Genomic DNA, 24,449 nt, shown 5'->3' on the forward strand with positions numbered 1-24,449 from the left:
TATATATATATATATATATATATATATATATATATATATATATATATATATATATATATATATATAATGTTATTTTCACTAAATATCTTATTTTCTATTATTAACATAGGGAATATGTCCTTAAGTGGATATGACAAAATTTAATGGAGTTTCTCGTCGTCCTATGATATTTCCGATTTTATTTTTAGATTCGGTTAACAAATCTTTCCTCAATCTTCCCTGCTTGTATAAATAGATTTTTATTCTCTAAACAAACATTCCTCTATTTATTTTCTAAATAGATATTATTGGCAAATTTTAATAGATGGTTTGCCTAATCTTACATATCTATAGAATTGCCAATTGGATAAGTGAAAATGAGATTTGATTATTACATGATCTCATAAAATATTGGATAAAGAAGAAAAGATTGATCCAAAATTAATTTCTTATAACTATAGCTATAAATGAAAAGAAAATCTGAAATAGGATAATACAGACCAAAATCTCTAAATTTGCCATTTGTGTTTGTTGAAAGTCATTTTACTCTTTTCTCTCATCTGACATTTTTCTGTTTATTTTTGTAGGGATTGTAATATTGTGTCGGGTTGATGAGAGAGAATGGGATTGAGATAAGAGGTTAGTGAAGAGAGGTGAGTAAGTTTTATTTATTTTTTATTTTTAAGTAATCCGTTATTAGTTATTTATTTATGAATTATTATTATAACTATTATTTTGACGTATATTTTTTTATTTGTTTATATATATATAGATATAGGGCTATTACATATCATATCACAAAACATATCATATCATATTATGTATCGTATCATCAAACACGTTATTTCATAGTCATATCATATTATAAACACATCACACATATCAAACATATGACACGTATAGAGTCACTGGGTGCGTGTCATCATACATAATACAAACTTCTGACCATTTCGATAGTAATGTCACTTATTTTATTAACTTAAAGTTGGTGTCACTATTTATTTTTAATGAAAGTTCGATTTTGCCTTTTGAAATTCAAGTCAACTATATAAGCCTACAACGCTCAGTTTCAAGTTCGAACGTCTGCAAACTATTTCTCCAATTTACAGTGGTCCATGTGCTAGACTTCATGCGAACATTAGAGTTTTGCATGATTAGAGCCTTGAAATATTTATATATGTTTATACATGTTTATACGTACATTTATTCATTTATTATTTTAATTAAATTTCACATTTATTTGTTAATAATTGATAATAATTTTTATTATTTTATTTACAATATAATGTATGAGAAATTTAAGGTTATTAGCGTAATCTTGAATTATTTTATTTACAATATAATGTATGAGAAATTTAAGGTTATTAGCGTAATCTTGAAATGTATATATTGACATACTTGAGAATCATGTTTAAAAAAATAGCTTAAAAAATTTGTAGTATATAGATAAGATTTAGTGTTTTATCCCGGTAACAATGTATACAACCCAACAAACTTTATAATTGTTACTAATGATTTGATCTAAATCATTAGTATGGATACATGTGAGTGAGAGTATTCTATTCAACGAGTTTGTATAAAATTAAATTTCGAAATATTTAATATCTTTTTTATAAATTTATTAATTAAGAAAATTGATATTTTACCAGATGATTATATGCGACTAGATCTTAATCTTGAGTGAGTTGTAAACTTCGAAGACTTTGACTTTGGTAGTTCTTCATTAAAGGTTGACTTTGACTAAATATTCCCTATAACATAACTTTATCAAATGAAATTCACACCTTCCTATGGCAAGTGAGTAGTTCGATTTTGAGACTTAAACTATGGGTATTCAACTCTCGGGTTTGTCTCGGGTTTGACCAAAATAAGGAGAAAATTTTTATAAAAAATTAAAAATTAAAATTAAAAAAAAAAAGAAAAAAAAAAGAAAAAAAAAAAAAGAAAAGAGGAGTTTGCCTGAAAGGTCAAAATTGAAAAATTAGTCTAGAAGGTTTATCCCAAAAATAGCCCTACAGAATTGAAAATTGGAAAACTAGCTCTCACGCAGATTTGCCCTCTACGTCACTCCAAATTTTAGTATGACCTATTATGCTCTGCCACAAATGTTAGGGGTGTACATTGAACCCGATAACCTGAATCGATTCAACCCAGTTTATAAGGGTTGAGTTGGATTGGATTAACATTTCGAGTTAGGGTAGGTTGATTTTTTTAAACTCGAATCGATTCGATTTGGTTTCAGGTTCACTACATAAAAACCTTGAATTGACCCAAAACGAATAAAATTTTATAAAATATTCGGTTTGGATTAACATCAATTTTTATTTTAACAACCCGAGACATCCCGAAAATAGAGGGTTGGATTGTGAAAAATTTTCGGTTTGGATTGGGTTACCAATCAAACTAACAAAATTTTTTAGTTGGTCCAAAAAATTCCCTCAACCCAATTCAACCCAACTCATGTACACCCCTAACAAATACATCCGTTGCCTATAAATGCAAGATGAAGTCGGTGGATGACTGAATGGAGTAAGAAAATTCAGTGGTAGACCTTGAAAATTCAAGGCATTTCTAGAGGTTCAATGTTAGATTGAAGCTTAGATGTTTTACGAATTAATATTTTACTTTTATTAAAAAGAAAAATTTGAATAAATGACTCAAACAATTGAATTTGGTCCAAAAAATAAATAAGGGTTGTTTGGGTTACATCCTAAACAATTGAGTTGTTTAAAAATGTATGGTCGACCTAACCTACAATGAATCTCAAGACGATTTAGAAGTAAAAAGTGCCCAAAATCTACGAGACTAGAGGGAGAAAACTAGTGTGCAAGGCAGGTTAAGATAATTTTAGAGTTATCGAGCACTACCCATGCTCGTCTTCCCTTTAAACAAAGGTTGAAAATGATGATGTGACTAGTTCAATTGAATCAGTCACGTCACTTAAAAATGACCTCCATCGTTTCTTTGGCCTATTTTACCCTTTTTCAAACTAGTTTCACCCAAATATTTTTTAGTTCTTTAATGTTGACATAATAGATGTCATATACAAGAAAATTGGAGAAATTTGAGTCTATGGGTGCGAGAATTGAGGTTCCAAACACAGCCGAGCAAGTAAGTAGCTAATTTGGTCTTTCCTTAAGAAATACTTTAAAAATCACTTGGTACTACCTAAAACCTTAAGATAACTCGGGAATAATAATAATAATAATAATAAAAAGAAGATGTGACCAAGAAACGTGATTTGGAGACCTAAATTGAATGCTTTGCTAGAATCACAAGTAATGCTACCATGATGGACGCCCAACTCCAAAAGATGCTCAGGAGATTTGCACGACACGTGAACAGAGGAAGATCACATAAGCCACCTCCAACAGAAAGGCAGCAGGGTGTTAGAAGTGAGGCCCTCAGACTTGAGAGGCCTACTTGCCCCACTTATGGCACCAGACATACAGGGGAGTGCAGGGCAAGTTCGGACGCATGTTTCCATTGTGGTAAGAGCAGTCATAAAAAGGCTGATTGCCCTCACTGAAGGCGTCAAGAGGAGAACAGGGCGTTAGGGTCAGGGCAAGGAGGCCGAGGAGGGCGGATGACATGGACACCGTAGTCACAGGTACCTTACCAGTACTTGGCTTTCACGCTTTCATATCTACTACCTTTGTTAGATATGCACGGTTAGGACTAGAGCCTTTAGGATACAAACTATCAGTGTCTATGCCGTCAGGAGAGATTTTGGTAGCTAATGAGAGGGTGCAATCAAATCAAATAGTAATAGCACGACGACCTCTAAAGGTGGTGTTAATCGTTCTTAACATGAGTGATTTCGACGTGATCCTTGGCATGGACTGGCTAGCCGATAACCATGCAATTATCGATTGCAGGGCTAAAGGGTGATCTATAGGCCACCTAATGAACAGAGCTTTAAATTTAGGGGGGGTGGATTCTCGAAGCACCCCAAGGATTATCTCTACTCTAAAGGCAAGAAAAATAATTGGCCACGGAGCTTGGGCCCTATTGGCCAGCGTAATGGACACGAGGAAAGGTACTAGTGGTATGATGAATGTACCTCTAGTACAAGAGTTTAAGGATGTGTTTCCATATAAACTGCCTGGGTTACCACCAGTCAGGGACATGGACTTTGCAATCAAACTGGAACCTGATATAGCTCCAATCTCCAAGGCATCTTATAGGATGGCTTCTGCTGAGTTGAAGGAACTAAAGAAGTAGTTGCACGATCTCTTAGATCGAGCTTTTATCATACCAAGTGTATCGCCATGGGGAGCCACAATGCTTTTTGTCAAGAAGAAAGATGGGACCTTGAGATTGTGCATTAACTACAGGGAATTGAATAAAGTAACAATAAAAAACAAATACCCGTTGCCTCGCATTGATGATATTTTCGATCAATTGCAAGGTGCTTCAGTATTTTCAAAAATTGAATTGCGATCGGGATACTATTAGTTGAGGATAAAGGAGATCGATATCCCCAAGACGGCTTTCAAGAGTTGATATGGTCATTATGAGTTTACCGTGATGTCGTTTGGATTGACGAAGGCCCCAGCAGCATTGGATATGATGAATAGGGTGTTTAAGGATTTCTTGGATACATTTTTCATAGTATTCATTGACGACATATTAATATACTTCAAGACCGAGGACGAGCACGGAGCGCACTTGCATCAAGTGCTGGCAAGGTTAAGGGCACATCGACTTTATGCCAAGTTTTCTGAATTCTGGTTGCAGGAAGTGACCTTCTTGGGGCATGTTGTGTCAGGAAAGGGTATATAAGTAGATCCAACCAAAATCGAGGCAATTATAGATTGGCCCCGACCTACCTCGGCAACTGAAGTGAGGAGCTTCTTAGGCTTAGCTGGATACTATAGAAGATTTATCTAGGATTTCTCCAAAATAGCCGCCAGCCTCATACAACTAACAAGGAAAGGGAATGTGTTCTTGTGGGATAGTGCATGTGAGCAAACTTTCGGTGAACTCAAGCACCGACTGGTTACAGCGCCGGTACTTAGAGTACTAGATACTCAGGCAACTTTTTGGTCTATAGTGACGCATCAGGGAAGGGCCTAGGTTGTGTCCTGATGCAAAATGGCAAGGTCATAGCCTACGCTTCGAGACAGTTAAAGAACTACGAGAGAAACTACCCAACGCATGACCTAGAGTTAGCTGTCATAGTATTTGCTCTGAAGATATGGTGACACTATTTGTATGGCGAGCGTATAAAATTTTTCACCGATCACAAGAGCTTGAAATACTTATTCACTCAAAAGGAACTCAACATTGAAATAATGTATCACTTAGGAAACGCTAATGTCGTAGCTAGCGCTCTAAGCAGGAAAACAGCTCACTCTTCGACATTAGTCACAAGAAAGTGTAGGTTGCAAAAGGATATGGCATCAGCTGAAATAGAAGTGGTGTCAAGAGCTGTAGTGGGAAGATTGAGTCAGCTTAGAGTCCAACCGAATTTAAGATAGCGAATCATAAATGCTCAGAGCCACGACCCTCACTTATACTCAATTTGTCAACAGGATGAGGCAGTGAGGGAAGTCGGATTCACCCTACCTTCTGATGGAGAGCTACTGTGGCAAGGACGGTTATGTGTTCCCGCAGATAGATAGATCAAGGAGGACCTCTTGACTGAAGCCCATGAATCTCTATATTCAGTACACCCGGGTAGCACCAAGATGTATCACGACTTGAAGAGGTGCTATTGGTGGCCAGGGATGAAGCGAGATGTTGCCCTTAGAGTTAATAAGTATCTAACGTGCCAACAGGTGAAGGCCCCTAGACAAAAATCCTCAGGCCTATTACAACCGACATCCCACAGTGGAAGTGGGTGATGGTGTTACTATAACACATGCGGAAGCAATTTGGATCTTAGGCACTTTTAGAACATCAATTATTGTAAATGACTAGCATGTTCATAAGTATTAAAACTTAATGAGTTTAAATACTAACCTTTTGTAGTTCAAACTCCTATGACTAGCATGTTCCTAAGTATTAAAACTTAATGAGTTTAAATACTAACCTTTTGTAGTTCAAACTCCTTTTGCCTCACGAACCGATTTCGAACCACCACTAGTGTCTTCTCCACTATTCTCCGGCCTTAGAACGGGATTGTGGAATCCGGTGAGTGACTAAACTTGGGAGGGATTTTGTATACGTGAAAGAGAGTGCTTGTGAGAGGTTTTTCATCAAGATGAAGAATCCCTTCCAAGTATCATGATCACTCTATTTAAAGAGTCAAGTTTGCATGTTCATGCAAACTTGAGATCACCAAATCTTGACACTTAAAATTCCACTCAAATGTTTGAGATTATGTGGCAAGCATGCATGTTTGAGTTAACCAAATTTTGACACTCAAAATTCCACTCAAACTTGTGGGGTTTATTTGGCAAACATGCAAGTTTGGTTAAACCAAATTTTGACACCTCAAAATTCCACTAACATGATTTTTCCATTAGATGAAAGTCAACATTTTGACTTTCTTCATTTTAATTAGATGAAAGTCAACATTTTGACTTTCTTCATTTTAATTCAACAATTAATTTGAATAATGAATTTCAAATTAAAGTAACATTAAATAATTAATTAAACTATTTAATTAATATTTAATATTAATTCAAATGCCAATCCCAGTCAATTCCGACACATAATTGATTAAGATATTTAAATCTTATTTAAATATCTCAGATTCTCTCTTTTCGTTTAATTCGTAAATAAAATAAAATTGCGGTTAAATATATCGTATATATGTAACGCATATTCCCTAATTTGAATTCGAACACTTCGAACTCACTCGTCACACTGTTCTATGGTTTAGTCCGATATGAGCTAGCAGAGGGACCTAATGGACCTATAGATCATGGGCTCCAACGATTCAAGATTAACCGATTAAACTCATTAACCTGGTTAACCAACATTCGTTAACTACTAGGACACTCCACTATAGCCTAGTAGTTGCACTCCCCTCACTATAGATATATTTCTGTCCATCTGATATAACCATGATTAGTAAGTCGATCCTTCACAGGTTGTTCGTAACTAGAGCTGGGTCAATTTACCGTTTTACCCCTGAAGTTACTTCTTGTTCCTTATGTCTCACTGATCCTCTAATAAACAATTGGTTTGTGGTCCAACCAGTAAACCGAATCCCTCTCAGGCCAATGAGAGGGTGGGGCCCCTTGTTCAAGACCTGGAGTCAGTGCTTAAGGGAACTACCTTTCTTCTATCCCTAAAAGTGGGTAGGAGTGAATTCCGTCTTGCACCCCACGTCCCCAGCCATTCACCCAGTCTTACCCCTGAAATGGGAGGCCTGTTGAGTCGGCGAACTAGAGCCACTCTCACCCATGCAAATCTAAGGATAATTCCGAATAAACAGGAGTTCATGGTTAGCTCAGGATTAAAACCGAGTTACCTAGGTTATCGAATGAAAAGAAAATCAGTCTCAACAGTAAACGACTTTATAAAGTGAGAGTGGTTTTCTTCATGGTCCGATCTTATGCAATACTCATTGCATAGGACGCCCCCACTCACATGTCTCCACATGCACAATTTAGTGATCGCATTGTTTATATCATATACAAAAGTGGGCCGCATCCATAGTGTCCCCAGAATAAGGTACTCAGCCTTATCCTTATACTATAGATCATTTTGACTATATACTTGAACTTGATCCACTCTTATGTCTCTACATATAGTTCAAGTAATCATACTATAGCCAGAGTGTTCTTAGTTTATTGGATTTAGATTAACGATCGTAAAGTTCACTTTATTCAATAACAATTTTTTACTGAATAAACATCAATAATAACTTTATTGAAAATAGAATATATCTTTGTTTACAAACTATGAGTTTTAGGACATAAAACCCAACAGTGGGAGGATATAGTTATGGACTTTATATCAGGGTTTCCCAAACCTCGAAGGGATACACAGTTATCTGGGTGATTATAGATAGGTTGACGAAATCCCCCCACTTCATTCCGGGAAGGCTACCTATACGGTAGATAAGTGGGCAAAGTTGTATTTGGAACAAATTGTCAGACTGCATGGGATTCTAATCTCCATTGTGTCAGACACGGATGCACGTTTTACCTCTCACTTTTGGAAAAGTTTGCAAAAAGCAATGGGGACCCAACTCAGATTCAGTACAGTGTTCCACCCCTAAACTGACGGCTAAACAGAGAGGCTGAATTAGGTCCTAGAAGACATGCTGTGAGCATGCGTGGTTGATTTCGCCTGCAGTTGGGACGAATACCTCCACCTTATGGAATTTGCATACAATAACAGTTACCAGGCGACCATACAGATGACACCTTTTGAGGCCTTGTACGGGCGAAGATGTCGGTCCCCAATTTTCTGGGAGGAAGTGGGGAAGCGACAATTGTTAGGGCAAGAGTTAGTGCAACTAACGAATTCAGCAGTGCAAAAAATCAAAGTATGAATTCAGATTGTTCAGAGCCGACAAAAGAGTTATGCAGACACATAAGAGCTTAGAGTTTGCCGTTGGAGATCATGTCTTCCTAAAAGTTGCTCCCATGACAAGGGTGATGAGGTTTGGGAAGAAAGGCAAGTTGAGTCCAAGATTTATCGGTCCTTTCGACGTCCTGGAGAGAGTCGGGCGTGTAGCGTATAAACTAGCCTTGCCACCTCCTCTAGCCGCCATACACAACTTGTTCCACGTGTCTATGTTGCGTAAGTACACCCGAGATCCTTCCTATGTGATAGAGTATGCAAACCTTCCCTTGCAAAGGGACTTAAGTTACAAGGAGGAGCCCATCGGGATTTTACTTAGAAATAGAAGCTTAGAAACAAGGAGATTTTACTCGTCAAAGTGGTGTGGAAAAACATCGCGTCGAAGAAGCAACCTGGGAGTTAGAGAGCGAGATGAGGGCCAAGTACCCTATTTTGTTCTGGGATTAGAAACTTTCGGAGATGAAAGTTCTTAAGGGGAGAAAATTGTAATAACTCGTATAGCTGGCACTAAATGAGGAAAAACCAACTGGACCCACATTCTGGGTAAAATAATAATAATAATAATAATAATAATAATAATAATAATAATAATAAATAAATAAATAAAAAGCATAAAGTAGGTCGGCCACCTCCCCCAAAACTTCTTAACTCTGGGCAAGAGACCAATAAATGAGATGGAAGGGGTTGAACCAAGATATTTGAAATCAAAGGGAAAAAGGAACGTTGACAAGTGTCGAACAAGCTGAAGAAGTGAAGGAAAATCGAGTGGAGGAAGGAGCTGATCGCTGGATTTTAACTGACCGTTTGACCAAATCGACCCACTGTACCAAACTACCCTACCAAAACAGCACCGACCCATCGATCGACCCTACCCGCCTAGTGACCCGAAAGTCAACACCGGCACGACCCAACCCGTCTAGCTGACTATGACCCACTACCCAAACGAGACCCAAAGGTAAACAAGACCCAAGGTTCAAAAACCCAATTCTCGCAAATTTGCATAGTTTCACTCGAATTGTTCCCAACTTCTATAGTTTTTATATATTTTCTTAATGTAGGACCTANAAAAATAAAAAAAAAACAAACAATCCTCAGATACTCCTCCCTACTAACCTCTCATCTCTTCCCACAATTATCTCTCCTCAACACATCCTTACACCAACTAAAAAAACAAAATCGTAAGATTTGAGGAGAAGTAAAAGGGCTTTCAACCTATTGTGAATTTAGAGATTTTTGTCATTTATTACGGTAAAATCCGGTCTCAGATTTCNTAATAATAATAATAATAATAATAATAAATAAATAAATAAAAAGCATAAAGTAGGTCGGCCACCTCCCCCAAAACTTCTTAACTCTGGGCAAGAGACCAATAAATGAGATGGAAGGGGTTGAACCAAGATATTTGAAATCAAAGGGAAAAAGGAACGTTGACAAGTGTCGAACAAGCTGAAGAAGTGAAGGAAAATCGAGTGGAGGAAGGAGCTGATCGCTGGATTTTAACTGACCGTTTGACCAAATCGACCCACTGTACCAAACTACCCTACCAAAACAGCACCGACCCATCGATCGACCCTACCCGCCTAGTGACCCGAAAGTCAACACCGGCACGACCCAACCCGTCTAGCTGACTATGACCCACTACCCAAACGAGACCCAAAGGTAAACAAGACCCAAGGTTCAAAAACCCAATTCTCGCAAATTTGCATAGTTTCACTCGAATTGTTCCCAACTTCTATAGTTTTTNTATACCAAATAAGGTTGTTAGATTAAAAAAAAATAAAAAAAAATTAGTTGGCAGATCTATAAACTAGAGATTCTTAGCCAAACAATCAACTTACAATTGGATTTACAATTGGCCAGTAATATCAGTTTACAGAATTGAAAAAACTATTTACANATTTTCTTAATGTAGGACCTAATTGAAGATCTTTGAAGAAATTAAAAATTTGTTGAAGACTCAGAACAAGCTCGGGAAGCCTACAACAACTAAGTAACTACATGGAGCAAGTTTCTAAGAAATGCTTGTAGGAGTCAGTTTGGAGTATGGGCAAACGATCTAGTATTATACTTAGGTTGGTTAACATTAGTTTCTGTGTGTNCAAAAATAATGAGAGAGAGAGGGAGATTGAGGAAAGATTTGTTCAACCAGATTTAACAATAAAACAAGAAATATCATAGGGCAGTGAGCTGGTTTAAATTTTGTCAAACACTAAATATCAGAATTTTAGAGAAATAATTTTATAGAGTTCAAACTTGAAACTGATGTCATGAGCTCATATAGGTTGACTCGGATTTCAAAGGACGAAATCGAACTTTCATTAAAAATATATTTGTGACAACGACTTAAGCTAGCCAGGTAAGTGACCTTACTATCGGCATGGTTATATTTGATGTTGACACGTGCCCTATGGTTCTGCACGTGTCATATATATTGATATGTGTGAATTGTCTGTAGATCGATATGCTTCCTATATGTTATGTTATGTTATAATATGTGGTTTGTATGATAATAATTATGGTACGATGTGCTCAAGGATATGTTTGAGATAGGATACGAGAAGGATGCACAAAACGAAATGTAACGATAGGAGTAAGATACGTTCATGAAACGTTAAGGTTAGGTTACATACCGGAGTGCTATGGATAGGAGAGATTGATGAAAGAATACGGTTAGGTTATGGGTAGAAAGGGATAGGTTTGTGATAGATTGATAGAACGATAGCGTTAGGATACGTTCTTGTGACGATATGACTAAGGTACGTTACGTAATGATATGTCTGTGATAGGTATAAGAACGTTAAGGCTATGGTAAGTTAGAGAACGATATGACTATGAAGTGTTTACGTTATGACTTGTTTATGATATGATACATTGTATGCTAGATTATTGTGCTTAAGTACATAGTTATGTGAACATGAATGTATGCTTTTAGTCTGATGTGATGTGTAATGCATGTAGCAATATGAGGTCCTTGAATGATTATGGCATGTTTGTATGAAATATGTGAATGTGAACAACATGAATTGTATGACATGAGACACGGTAAACTGTCTGGAACCATAACCCCGATAGAAATGTGTATGAAATGTGAAATGAAAATGAGAATGACATGAAGCCTAGAACGTGACAGGAGGTTATGGTCATTAAAGATAAATGTAGAAATAGGGGGACCTCATGCATTATGTGTGTTCATGCATCTGGGGGGATACCCTCATCCCATCACGAGGGTACGGACGCGTACATCCAATGGCAGGACAACGATCGTTATGCATTGCATAGCGCTGCCTTGACGGTTCTAGTTTTAACGGGTCTCGGCATAAGGGGCTCCTAGAGTATGCCCACCGGATAAGGACAGTGGCCCAGCGGTGTGCGAACTATCTGGTGAGCCCATACTTGCACGTATGGGCTGTGTGTAGAGTATATGGTACACGTCCACGATTACCTGTTAGGACAACACCGTAGGAAAAACGAAACGAAACGAAACGAAACGAAAGATAGTTCCCATCATTTCATTGCATGTGATTGTTGCATTTAACCCCAATAGTGGGGTCACTTACTGAGTATTTCTTTAAATACTCAAGCCATGTGCTACTACATTTTTCAGGTTAAGGCAAGACATTCCTGTACGGCTGATGACGGCATCGCAACTCGAGACCATGGCACATGCATAGGGTAGTGGTATTTATTTTCTTAGACTTTGGCTAGAATAGGATGTTTTTAACTTAAACTCTTATTCATTTTATTTAGTCTTTTGTTTTGTCATTTTAGAGATGTTTTCGAAACACGTAAGTCCATGACTGTGTTTTAAGATAAAGGTTATGTTTTATGAAATTTTAATGAAGTCTTCCGCATTCAATGTTTATGGTACGTATACAGTAGCGACCTTAAATTAAGTAGAAAATTTTGGGTCGTTACATTGATTATAGTTAGGGTTATATAACGACCCTAAGTTTCCACATACTCAGAGTCGCTAGTAAGGTCTCATGCTCATCTCTAAGGCAGAATATAACTCTAAAAATACTCATCTTTATTAGCGGAAAAATTTCAAACTTCAGAATACGTTAAAACACTAGAAAACACTACCGGACTTACGTGTTTCAAACATCGTGCTGGAGTTCAAAATAGGATAAAACNTAAGGGGCTCCTAGAGTATGCCCACCGGATAAGGACAGTGGCCCAGCGGTGTGCGAACTATCTGGTGAGCCCATACTTGCACGTATGGGCTGTGTGTAGAGTATATGGTACACGTCCACGATTACCTGTTAGGACAACACCGTAGGAANTGTTTTGTCATTTTAGAGATGTTTTCGAAACACGTAAGTCCATGACTGTGTTTTAAGATAAAGGTTATGTTTTATGAAATTTTAATGAAGTCTTCCGCATTCAATGTTTATGGTACGTATACAGTAGCGACCTTAAATTAAGTAGAAAATTTTGGGTCGTTACATTGATTATAGTTAGGGTTATATAACGACCCTAAGTTTCCACATACTCAGAGTCGCTAGTAAGGTCTCATGCTCATCTCTAAGGCAGAATATAACTCTAAAAATACTCATCTTTATTAGCGGAAAAATTTCAAACTTCAGAATACGTTAAAACACTAGAAAACACTACCGGACTTACGTGTTTCAAACATCGTGCTGGAGTTCAAAATAGGATAAAACAATTACAAATTAAATAATTTAAATATATGAAATGCAAACACCCTATCCTAACAAAGACGAATTTTAAATATGCAACTATCCTATGCACGCGTCACAGTCTCTGATCACGATGCTGCCGTCAACCGTACATGGACACTTGCCTTACCTGAAAAACAATATGGCACATGGCAGAAATACTGAGTAAGTGACCCCACTATAAGGGTCATGCTAATGCAAACACATGCAATCATGAATTAGGGACCTATCTCTAATCATCTTAAGGGTGACCTCCAGTTTCAGACAAATTGAATGTGTAATACTTCCCTACACACAACTCACAGGTGCGAGTGTGAATCCCTAGGGCACTCGCACACCCCTTGGACCCTCTAGTCAAGCTAATCTGTAGTGACGTTCGGAGGTAAGCGAAACCCCATAGTGTCATGCGCCTCATCACAATTCAAACAATCTTTAACCTATCCTATAGTACGGTCACTTACTTGGTTGGCCTTGGCCGAAGTACTCCCTAGTTAGCTAAACGTAAGCTCCCGTTCCTTGAGAGTTGCTTCGTACGTTGCTGGAGTTTGTTTCCTATCACATCATTTGCCACCTTCCGTTAGGATTTCAAAATTAATTTACCAATAATTCAAAAAATGTGAAATACGGCTCTAAAACAGCCTTGGATACCTTAATCGGGGCCGAAAACAGGTCCGAGAGAGTCAAAACAATGAAAATCGAGCTTAAAACAGGGGAGCCAAGCCGAACAGCCGCTGGGAGCTGCCGGAGAAGTCGCCGAACCGAGCCAAGGGACTGCCTGCACCCTGTGGCCACATGGCAAACGCAGAGCGTGCCACGTCGTGCGGTGAGCGTCGAGTCGAGGCGCGGGTCGCACTCCAGTTTGGGTCGGCTGCTGCAAAAGACTACTGGGTCGGGCTGGTTGTTGGGCCTCGATTTATTGGATTGAGCCGCAAGCGTTTGGGTTGCAGGCTGGTTCGATTGGACCGTGGGTCTGGTCTCGGGTCGGTTGAGCTAAACCGTGACTTATAGGCTAGATTGAGGTTTGGGCCACTATAGTTGGCTGGACCGATGGCAGAGGCCGAGGGGAAAGAAGTCGGGCTGCTCTACCAGGTTTTAGGTTTGGGTTGACCCGAATTCGTGGATCTCGTCTTCTTTACCCGACTTTGGCCAATTTTTTGGAGCATTTTCTCTCTCCTTCCCACGGCGTTTTCGTTGCCGATTTCGGTCATCTTTCTTTCTTTTCCTCTCTGTTTGTCATCCTTCTTTCCTTCCTCGAAGTTTAGTGGCCCAAAAGTTCCTAAAACCACAGATCTAAGAACGTTTAGGAAAATCTAATTTTCCGACCTCGGTTACCGACGTCGACGCTTATGAAAAGGCACAAAACGTACCCTGAGTTATTGTTCTTTCGTTAGGGATCCTTCTCGTGGTGGTAACTGAGCGTTTGGCATCGGTTTTTAGGGATCCTTCTTGTGGCGGTAACTGAGCGTTTGGCATCGGTTTTTAGGGATCCTTCTTGTGGTGGTAACTGAGCGTTTGGCGTCGGTTTTAGGGTGGTTTGGGACTTGTTGGAGGAATTGGAAACTGGCCGACCTTATCCAAAATCTCTCTCTCTCTCTCTCTCTCTCTCTCTCTCTCTCTCTCTCTCTCTCTCTCTCTCTCTCTCACTCATTTAAGGTTGTGCAAGGTGTGGCTGTCGTTTTGCGTGGGGTCCGCGAAACTCGGCCACTAAGTTTTTTTTTTCTTCTTCTTTTTCTTTTTTTCAGGATCGTTACAGGTTATATATCTTTCGCATGCATAAGGTGAAATTCTCTTATTGGCGTTTGAGTTTATGTGTTTCCTAGGATGTCGAGGTAGATTGTTAGTTCTTGATTTGCATGATGAGTATGATGTAAGCCTTGATATTTTGTTCTGCTTTGATTTAGGGTTTGGATAGCCCATTATTGCCCATTTGTGAATTGGACCATTTGCTATGTGCTATATAGAGTGAATTATGAATTTCATAGATTATGAGTTGCCTTCTTTTAGTTGTCACCTAGAGTGGATATGGCTGGCCATAGTGAGTATACTATTGTAGTACTACGTCAGAGGTGCCTAGTGGGGGAGAGACATGGCCTTTTACTGATCTAAACCCGACAAGAATGTAAGACAGATAGTTTATTGACCCAGCTCGGGGGGTGTAGTGGTAGGTAGTTACTGATTCTCAAGCACAGGTAGTTGATGCCAGGTGTCACAACCTTACTATGAAGAGAGTAGGTTGTGACCCTCATGCCATGACAAGCAAAAGGGGCGTCCCTCAAGAGACGCCCATCCGGCCATATGCGGGCCAACGTAGAAGAATGTCATGATGCGATCGAGGAGGACGATGCATCATCCAACACACCACCACGCAAAGTGGGTATTGAAGACATGTTGAGACACAAGCATAACAGAGACATCAGCATAGACATGAAGGACAAGATAGGCTTGTTGAAGGGCCGGGTAGGGCCCCGGGCCTTAACCTCAAAAGTCGAGGTTCCGGAAGGAATTTGGTCATGCGGTTCGGGAGTTAAGTCCGTCCATATGAAATATGAATGCTCGCCAAGTTTGGTGTCGATCGGACATTGGACGGACAATGCACGACACCGTATGACACCTCACGAAAATCATGTCTACTCCTGGTAGAATGAAAATGGCTCAAAATGTACTATAGGGGGTACCATGGTGTTAGCTCTCCACCACCCCTGGGCCCTGTGGCCTAAGTGAGCTACCCTGTGGCACATACGTGTGTCACAGTGTGGGCGAGCGTGCCGAGACGAGTGTCTCGGGCGACTTCCTTTGAAATGGGTTTTTGAAGGACAGTACCGGACGGCACGGGTGTGCCGGTATTGCGCCCTAGCCCGCGTGTTGGAGGTTGCTACATACACCCGCTATCCGGTACGGTATCCGTAAATGACTCGGCATGGGCACGGGAGGGCCTATGCCTCGATAGAACCCGGATGGATGGATGTTCGGGAAGCCCCGATGAGATGAACGACACGCGGGCCCATTCTCGATGGCACGACTGAACGAGTTATGATGGCCGACGACATCCCGAGACTCGGGATGGCGTCAAGACATATGGACCCCGTCGATGGGGATCGAGATGGCAAGATGAGATGCGACGTTGTATTGAGAGACCTTGGCCCGAGTAGAGGCAAGGTCGAGCCGAATGAGTTGGCCTAGCGTAGAGGCAAGTCGGATGTGTCGCAGACGATTGAACATACACGCACAGGCGGCGTGTGTGGTTGGACAAGCTTGGATTCCGCACAAGCGATGTTCGATTGACGAAGACAAACCTCGCCTAAGGTCCGACGAAGCCACAAAGCCGGGGCGAAAAATATATATGGGGCTTGATTCCCCCTTAAGGCTGGTCGTGAGCGTGTATAGATCACGACGCCGCACGGTCAAGAATGTAGGACCGTGACACCAGGCACCACTAGGCGAAATCCACTAATTTAAGCTCAGTACATAGTGAGGTATGGAATAAAATCCATATCAATGGGAATCCATAGGGTTTCTTTTGAGACCACAGTAGACTTTGCTAGAAATAGATTCGAGCACATAGCCAAAAAAGTCCGATAAGAGCTTCAAGTAGGTTGCTTACTAAGTATTTTTATACTCATCCCATATTATTGCTATTTTTTTTTAGGTGTTAAGTAAACCGATGTCGGTGGTGGAAACGTGTGGAGCCGTGCGGCTGTAGTGGAGACCCTTAGATCGAGTCCTCGTTGTCCATGTCGTTTTTAATGGCATTTTGATGTTTATTTTGAGAAAACTTATGCTATTTTGTAATTGATTTCTTTTGATGTGACTCCACACATCCCGTTACGTTTTGAAACTATTTTGAATTTTAAATGCTTATCCGGTAACTTTAATTTTCTTGTGTTGCCTATTTTATAAAATGGAAATATTGCAAGGCTTTAATCCTAGAGTGCACATAGCGATTTATGATTCGATGTGTCGGAGAGCGGTCGTTACAGTTTTACTCTAGAATCACAGGTAATAAAATTAACCAACTAAATGGTATCCGCTTTGTATAAAATTTTAATGGATGGTCTAATATCGTATAATAAAGATGTATGTATGCTTAGTTCTATATATATAGACCCATGTTTAGGGCCTAAATTAGTGATAAGGGTAAAATGACCAAAATGCCTATATTATGTCCGGATGATGTTTCATAGTTTAAATCGGCTCCAAATAACTTAAAATTTTATATGAGAACTATTTCTAAGGTTATAAAGGAATATGAAAAAAATTTAAGCTACAGGAGCATGTTTAGGCACTGCAACCTCAAGTATCTTCTAATAGCGAACTTGTCTTGATTGACAACGATCCACATGAGTATCGTAGTAGTAGGTAGAGACGAGAATCGCTCCCTCATAATTATGATTATTGTACTATACAGAGATATAAAAAGTTACAAACTAATCTCTAGTGGTTTACTATCTAGATTGATAGGATATGTATACGGACTAGAGTTGGAACGATTATGAGGTCACGCCGCATTTATATACGGGTATGATTTTATACGATAACAAGAAATAGTAAAGATTATACATAGACTACCTCTTACCTTATAATAAAGATAAGCAAAAATGAACTAGACTATCTAAGCTAGAAATATGACTAATACGAGCCGACAAACCCAAAAGTAAGACTCTCATAATATAGATGAGCTAACCGAGTCTTGACCACAATGATGTTAGCGGTGGATTTAGGCTGTTACAGTTTATTATGAGTTTTAGCCCATAGGACATTTGTAGGTTATAGACTAAAGTTTCTTTGTCTTTCGGCTAACCTACAATGTCCTATGGGCTTTGTCTTTGGGGCTTTGCCTTCCGAACTTCCCTTCAAGGTTTTTAGAATGCGTCTCACAATCCACCCCCTTTGGGATCCAGCCTCATTGCTGGCACTTGTTTCTCTCTCCAATCGATGTGGGATCTTCCACACCCTTGTAATAAAATTCTCCTACCCTCCCCCCTGTGGGATCTCACAATCCACCCCTCCCCCCTTTGGGATCCAGCGTCATCGCTGGCACTCGTTCCTCTCTCCAATCAATATTGGATCTCCCACACCCTTATAAAAAATGTTTCATTCTCCTCCCCAACCAATGTGGGATCTCACAATCCACCCCTCCCCCTTTGGGATCCAGCGTCATCGCTGGCACTCGTTCCTCTCTCCAATCAATATTGGATCTCCCACACCCTTATAAAAAATGTTTCATTCTCCTCCCCAACCAATGTGGGATCTCACAATCCACCCCTCCCCCTTTGGGATCCAGCGTCATCGCTGGCACTCGTTCCTCTCTCCAATCAATATTGGATCTCCCACACCCTTATAAAAAATGTTTCATTCTCCTCCCCAACCAATGTGGGATCTCACAANCCCCTTCAAGGCCTAGCGTCCTCGCTAGTACTCGTTCCTCTCTCTAATTGACGTGGGATCTCACAATCCACCCCTTTCGGGGCCAGCATCCTCGCTGGCACACCGCCCGATGTCTAGCTCTAATACCATTTGTAACAGTCAAAACCCTCCGCTAGCAGATATTATGCTCTTTGAGTTTTCCTTTTCAGACTTCCCTTCAAGGTTTTTAAAACGTGTCTGTTAGGAAGAGGTTTCCACGCCCTTATAAAAAAATGTTTCATTCTCCTCACCAACCGATATAGGATCTTGCATAAACGATTTCAATATATGTTTATGAATGACTATTTCCCTATATATGAGCTACTTAATGAGTAGTTTATACTTGTTCGTACTACTATGGTATCTAAACGTACCGGGCATGTAACGAGGGCGTATCAAAACATAGAGGCTATGGAATAACTTCAGTTCTAAGTCTAAAGTTCTCATGGGCCCAACTTCAATTCTCGAAAGGAAACCAACAGAGTAATCTTACATACCTAAAGTATATCACAGAGATCAGTTTCAGATGCAAAAGACACAAATCCAGCAAAAGTAACGACACATTATTCACTAACTAAGCATTCTTTGAAATCACATCAAAACATATCCCATTCTCTTCGAGTTTTTTTTGAAGATCAGTAGGTCCGAACACGATACCTGGAGTGAGAGCTCCTCCTTTTGGCAGAACCTCGCGTTTGCTTAGAACAATCAATGCACATTGAACAAGGATTATCGGCGTGGTTATATATCCGATCTCAGGCCCCATCACTCTCGTTACAATTTTCATATCTGCTTCTCCATTCCCTTCACCACTCTTGTTGCTAAAACCATGACCAACAAACCACATCTTGAACGACGCACTATCGACCTCGTCTTCCGAAGGACCCTTCTTCTTGAACCAACCGAGACTGAAAACCGAAGGGAACGTCAAGAGAAGCCACCTCCCGAATGACGTTTTACCAAACAGCCCTATGAACATTCCAACTGCAATGATCCGCAGAGTGCCAATCAAGGACTTGGAACCAATTTTTACTCCAAAATGAGCTGGTTTCACCGATGACCAAAACGTCGTCCTCTGTTCGATCTCTTCGACACGCTCGTTAACACCAGGAAGACCATGAGGGTTTTGAGCTAGAGAAGAGAGTGTTCTACGAACAACAGTGGCATCAGCTGAAGGTAATCTTACAGCCCAAAGGCCTGTCTCTTTGTTGTGTTCTACAGTAGGTCCTTTAGGAGGAGGAGGACCAGGAATCTGAGACAACAAAATTCACAACATATTGCAAGTTTATGCATAAAAGTAAGCTAAACAGATTGTTATCAGCACATCATAATCATATCAAATGGTTCAAACATTCCCAGAAACTAAAGCTTTGATTAATGTAAATTTGAAGAAATTTGCTGACCGTAGGGCGAGGTCTTCTGGGCCTTGAACGCCTCAATTGCACTAACCGGCCGGCATTAGCAACACCAAGAACAGCCGATTCAAAAGTCCCAAAGTTCCCAACAATTTTCCTCTTCGATTCCAAGCTCAAATACGCCTCGATCCGATTCGGCGCCGATTCCCCAACCCACTGCTTGGAATTGAACATCAAACCCAATTCAGCAGGAACCGAATCGAACCCACAAGCCGAAATCACCAAACAACCATTCTCCACCGCCCTCTCATGATAATTAGCTTCCATTTTCTCCATGAACTCCGGCTCCCCACAGATGTCCAAATAATCGCACCCTGTCTCCACACACGCCGCCACCACAGGCTCGCCGTAGCGGCGGAAGGGTCCGACGCAGTTGAGAATGAGCTTGGTTTGGGTGCAGATGTGGTGGATGGATTGTGGATCGGAAACATCCGCGGTTAGAAGCGGAATCGGCGGCGGTGAGTTGGGATGCGCTGCCCATTTGAGGGTTTCCGTCAGTTTTGTGGGATTCCGACCGGCAAGAGCGAAGGATTTGAGTGGGGAAGAAGGGGAAGGGTTGAGGAATTTGAGGGCTTCTCGAACCACGTACTTGCCGGTGAAACCAGAGGCGCCTAGGATTATGAAATCATAAAGGGGAGCCTCCATTGTTGAAGCTTCCAATTCGACGAATTCCGATTGAAAAATAGTCCAGCTCTAACCCTCACCCAATTATTATTGGTTTTAATAAATTCCTCCAAATCCATCATTTTAGTTCTTGCTGTTCTTAATCAACTAATCAATTGATTAAGTCGGATTAAATCTCTAAATTTTATGAACTTTATTTTTTAAATATATTTGGGTAAATGAACAATCCCCTTTAAAAGAATTTTTAATTGAAGTCATTTTTAGGTTGCACTAATGAGGCATGATTTCATAATTATTGTCAAAATTTATAGCCTCTAATATTGATTCAAGAAATGATATTGAAAGTATCTTAAAGTTCACTCATCAACGTATTAATTGCAACTACAAGTATATGAATTAATCAATTTCATTAATGTCTTAAACTTGCAAACTATAGTCACACTTTTTTAAAATAAAGAGTTGGGTTTGGTTTGGTTCGGTTCGATTCGGTTAGGTTGTGAATTTTGTCATTCGGGCTACCAACCTAACTAATGCAAAATTTTAGGTTAGTCCAAATATTTTTTCTAATTCGTCCCAACCTAACTCATGTTGTAACGACCCTAAATTTCTACATACTCAGAGTCGTTACTAACTTTTCATGCCCATCTATAATGCAGAAATATAACTCTTACATGAACATCATTTATAACGTAAACTTCAAAAAAAAACTTAAAACAAATTCTTCCCTTGAAAAACACGGTCATGGTCTTACGTGTTTACATACGAAATACAAAATAAAACCAAATACAAAATAGTTTAAAATAATAAAATGCAAAACAACTTATTCTAATTAACACTAGGAATTTAAATATGAGTCTACCCTATGCACGTGTCATAGTCTCTTCTCTACTTGCGATGTCGCCATCCTCCGTACAAGTGTGCCTTGCCTTTACTTGAAAAATGATGTGGTACAGGCCGGAGTATTTCAAAGAATACTCAATAAGTGGCCCCACTATAGAGGGCCATGCAAATGCAAACACATGCAATCATGATTTAGGGACCTATCTCTAATCATCTTAGGGGTGCCCTCCAGTCTCGGATAAATTGGATGTGTAGTACTTCCCTACACACGACTCACACATGCGAGTGTGAATCCCCAACGCGCTCGCACACCCTCTGGACCCTCTGATCAAGCTAATTTGTAGCAACGTTCGGAGGTCAGCGGAACCCCATAGTGTCATGCGCCTCATGAACATCCTCATCTGTGTGCGTTCGCACCTGTGCGCATTTGCACTCATCATATGGTGTGCGTCCGCACTCATCATCTCTAGGGGAAGTAGCCTTATGTTTATGAACATACAATATGCATGAGGTCCCTCTAAATCCAATTATACATCTCTTCTGACACAACCCTCTAGTCTCATCTCTTGGTTAACTATGTAACATGTGCTCGTGGATATTTACATTAATATCATTTTCATACTCTCAGGGTTGTGTCCTATGTCGATCTAACAACATGATGCAATATGGCAAACACCATCATAAGGCATGTTCAACATGGAAAACATCATCATGTTAATAACATCGTCATGCATACATCATACTTATCACAGAAGCCATTAAGTGCATCAGATATAACATGTACATCATGCATCGAAACATAAATAACGTTCATTTAACATACATCACAACACAACGTCATACTCATATATCATCATAATTCAAGCAATCTTTAGCCTATTCTATAGTAAGACCCCTTACTTGGTTCGCCTTGGCCGAAGTACTCCCTAATTAGCTAAACGTAAACTCCCGTTTTGTGAGAGCTGCTTCGTACATTGCCGGGGTTTGTTTCCTATCACACCGTTAACCACCTTCAGTTAATATTTCACAATTAATTTACCAATATTTCAATAAATATGAAATATGGCTCTAAAACGACCTCAGATACCTTAATCGAGGCTGAAACCGGGCTGAAAACAAGGGAGCCGAGCCGAACAGCCACTAGGAGCTGCCGAGCCATTTGCATTGAGCCGAGTCGAGGGATCGCTTGTGCCGTTGCGTGCCACATGGCAAAAGCAGAGCATGTCACATCGTATGGTGAGCGTCGGGTCGAGGCGCGGGTCGCACTCCAGTTCGGGTCGGCTGCTACAGAAGGCTACTAGGCGGGGCTGGTTGTTGGGCCTCGGTTTACTGGATTGGGCCGCAAGCATTTGGGTTGTAGGCCGGTTCGATTGGACCGTGGGTCTGGTCTCGGGTCGGTTCAGCTGATCCGTGGCTTCTAGGCTTGATTGAGGTTTGGGCCACTATAGTTGGACTGGACCGAAGGCAGAGGCCGAGGGGAAAGAAGTCGGGCTGCTCTATCGGGTTTTGGGTTGGGGTTGACCCGGATTCATAGATCTCGTCTTCCTTACTCGACTTTGGCCGATTTTCCAGCGCGTTTTCTCTCTCCTTCCCGCGGCATTTCCGTTGCCAATTTCGGTTCTCTTTCTTCCTTTTTCTCTCTGTTTGTCGTCATTCTTTCCTTACTCGAAGTTTAGTGGCCCAAAAATTCCTAAAACCACATATCTAAGAACGTTTAGGAAAATTCAATTTTTCGACCTCGGTTACCGACGACAGCGCTTACGAAAAGGCACAAAACATACTCTGAGTTATTGTGCTTTCGTTAAGGATCCTTCTCGGGGTGGTAACTGAGCATTTGGTGTGGTTTTAGAGTAGTTTGGGGCTCGTCAGAGGAATTGAAAACTCGCCGACGTTATCCGAAATCTCTCTCTCTCTCTCTCTCTCTCTCTCTCTCTCTCTCTCTCTCTCTCTCGTATTTTCATTCTTTTCTCTGTTTGCAAGTACTCTAATCAATTCTGGGAGTCATGGGCTGAAGGTTGAGCGAGATGTGGCTATTGTTTCGCGTGGGGTCCGCGAAACTCAGCGGTCGCTGGAAAACTCGCGAGTTTTCCGATGACCGAGTTTTTTTTTTTTTTTACTTTTTCTTTTTCTTTTTCCCGGGTCGTTACAACCACCTTGGACACGCATGACTGTGACATCCTCCCCCACTCAATTGGTTGACGTCTCTATCAATCGACTCTTCGCAAACTTAGTGATGTAGGTCGAGGCTAACTTTAGGTCTTTCGACGCGCTTCCAGTTGACTTCAGCAATGAGGAGTCTCTTCCAATATGCAAAGAACTGTTGAAAACCACATCTTGGCCTCTTCTCTGTGGGAGTTTCTCCTACTTTCTTCACTTGGAAATTTTTCTTCTTTGCGTGAGGTTATGTTGCCTCTATGTGCTTGACGTCTTTTTGATCGGGAGAGTAATGTTTCATATTACTGACATGGACAAAAGGGCTAATTTGCATCCATGGGAGCAATTGGATCATATATTATGCATTCTCAACTTTGTGGATAACTTCGACTGGTCCGTAGAATTTTTCGCCCCAATATTTGATTCTAGTTGTTTTAACCTCGAAGTTGATATGACCTCAATTTGATCAAAACTGTAACGGTACACCTTCTGAGGAGAGAGGAGAGAAAAAAAAAAAAAAAAAAAAGGGGGCCCCCGCCGAAAATCACGAGATTTCGGCGGGATCCACTCAGGCTCCCATAAACCCTAGGAGTGGCCACCTCCTTTAGGGAGAAGGGAGCGCTAGTGTGGTTTGAAGCAGGAGGAAGCCGACGCGCCACCGGAGAACGGACGAGCGACGACGCATCCACCGGCGACAATAGCCAAGCCCTGCGAGTTGGACCGTCGGGACTTTTGGACGAGGAAGACGCAGCGCAGGCGTGGGTCGACCCCCGGCATTCGGCGAGACCTCTCAGCCAGAGTGCAGCCCGCGTTCGGACACCACCCCGGACCTCGTCCCCTTTGTGGCCCAAACTNCTCTCTCTCTCTC

General features: G+C 40.6%; 1 protein-coding gene across 1 annotated transcript; it reads right to left on the minus strand.

Moving 5' to 3' along the window:
- Positions 1 to 18,960: 18,960 nt before the first annotated feature.
- On the minus strand, positions 18,961 to 20,692 carry LOC111792872 (probable mitochondrial saccharopine dehydrogenase-like oxidoreductase At5g39410). Its single transcript, XM_023674483.1, has 2 exons — positions 19,952 to 20,692; positions 18,961 to 19,800 (listed from the first exon to the last, which is right to left on the minus strand). Exons 1-2 carry the CDS (start codon positions 20,606 to 20,608, stop codon positions 19,123 to 19,125), a joined length of 1,335 nt encoding a protein of 444 aa, XP_023530251.1. The 5' UTR covers positions 20,609 to 20,692; the 3' UTR covers positions 18,961 to 19,122.
- Between the last annotated feature and the right edge of the window lie 3,757 nt (positions 20,693 to 24,449).

This window comes from Cucurbita pepo, chromosome LG04 (assembly GCF_002806865.2).
Source record: "Cucurbita pepo subsp. pepo cultivar mu-cu-16 chromosome LG04, ASM280686v2, whole genome shotgun sequence".
NCBI lineage: Eukaryota > Viridiplantae > Streptophyta > Magnoliopsida > Cucurbitales > Cucurbitaceae > Cucurbita > Cucurbita pepo.

Bases quoted from the DNA above. Each gene is read 5' to 3' on its own strand.
- LOC111792872 (XM_023674483.1), bottom strand. From the start codon at position 20,608: ATGGAGGCTCCCCTTTATGATTTCATAATCCTAGGCGCCTCTGGTTTC. The intron at 19,801-19,951 runs GTCAGCAAATTT...TTGTTGTCTCAG, and splicing joins CCAGAAGACCTCGCCCTACG to ATTCCTGGTCCTCCTCCTCC.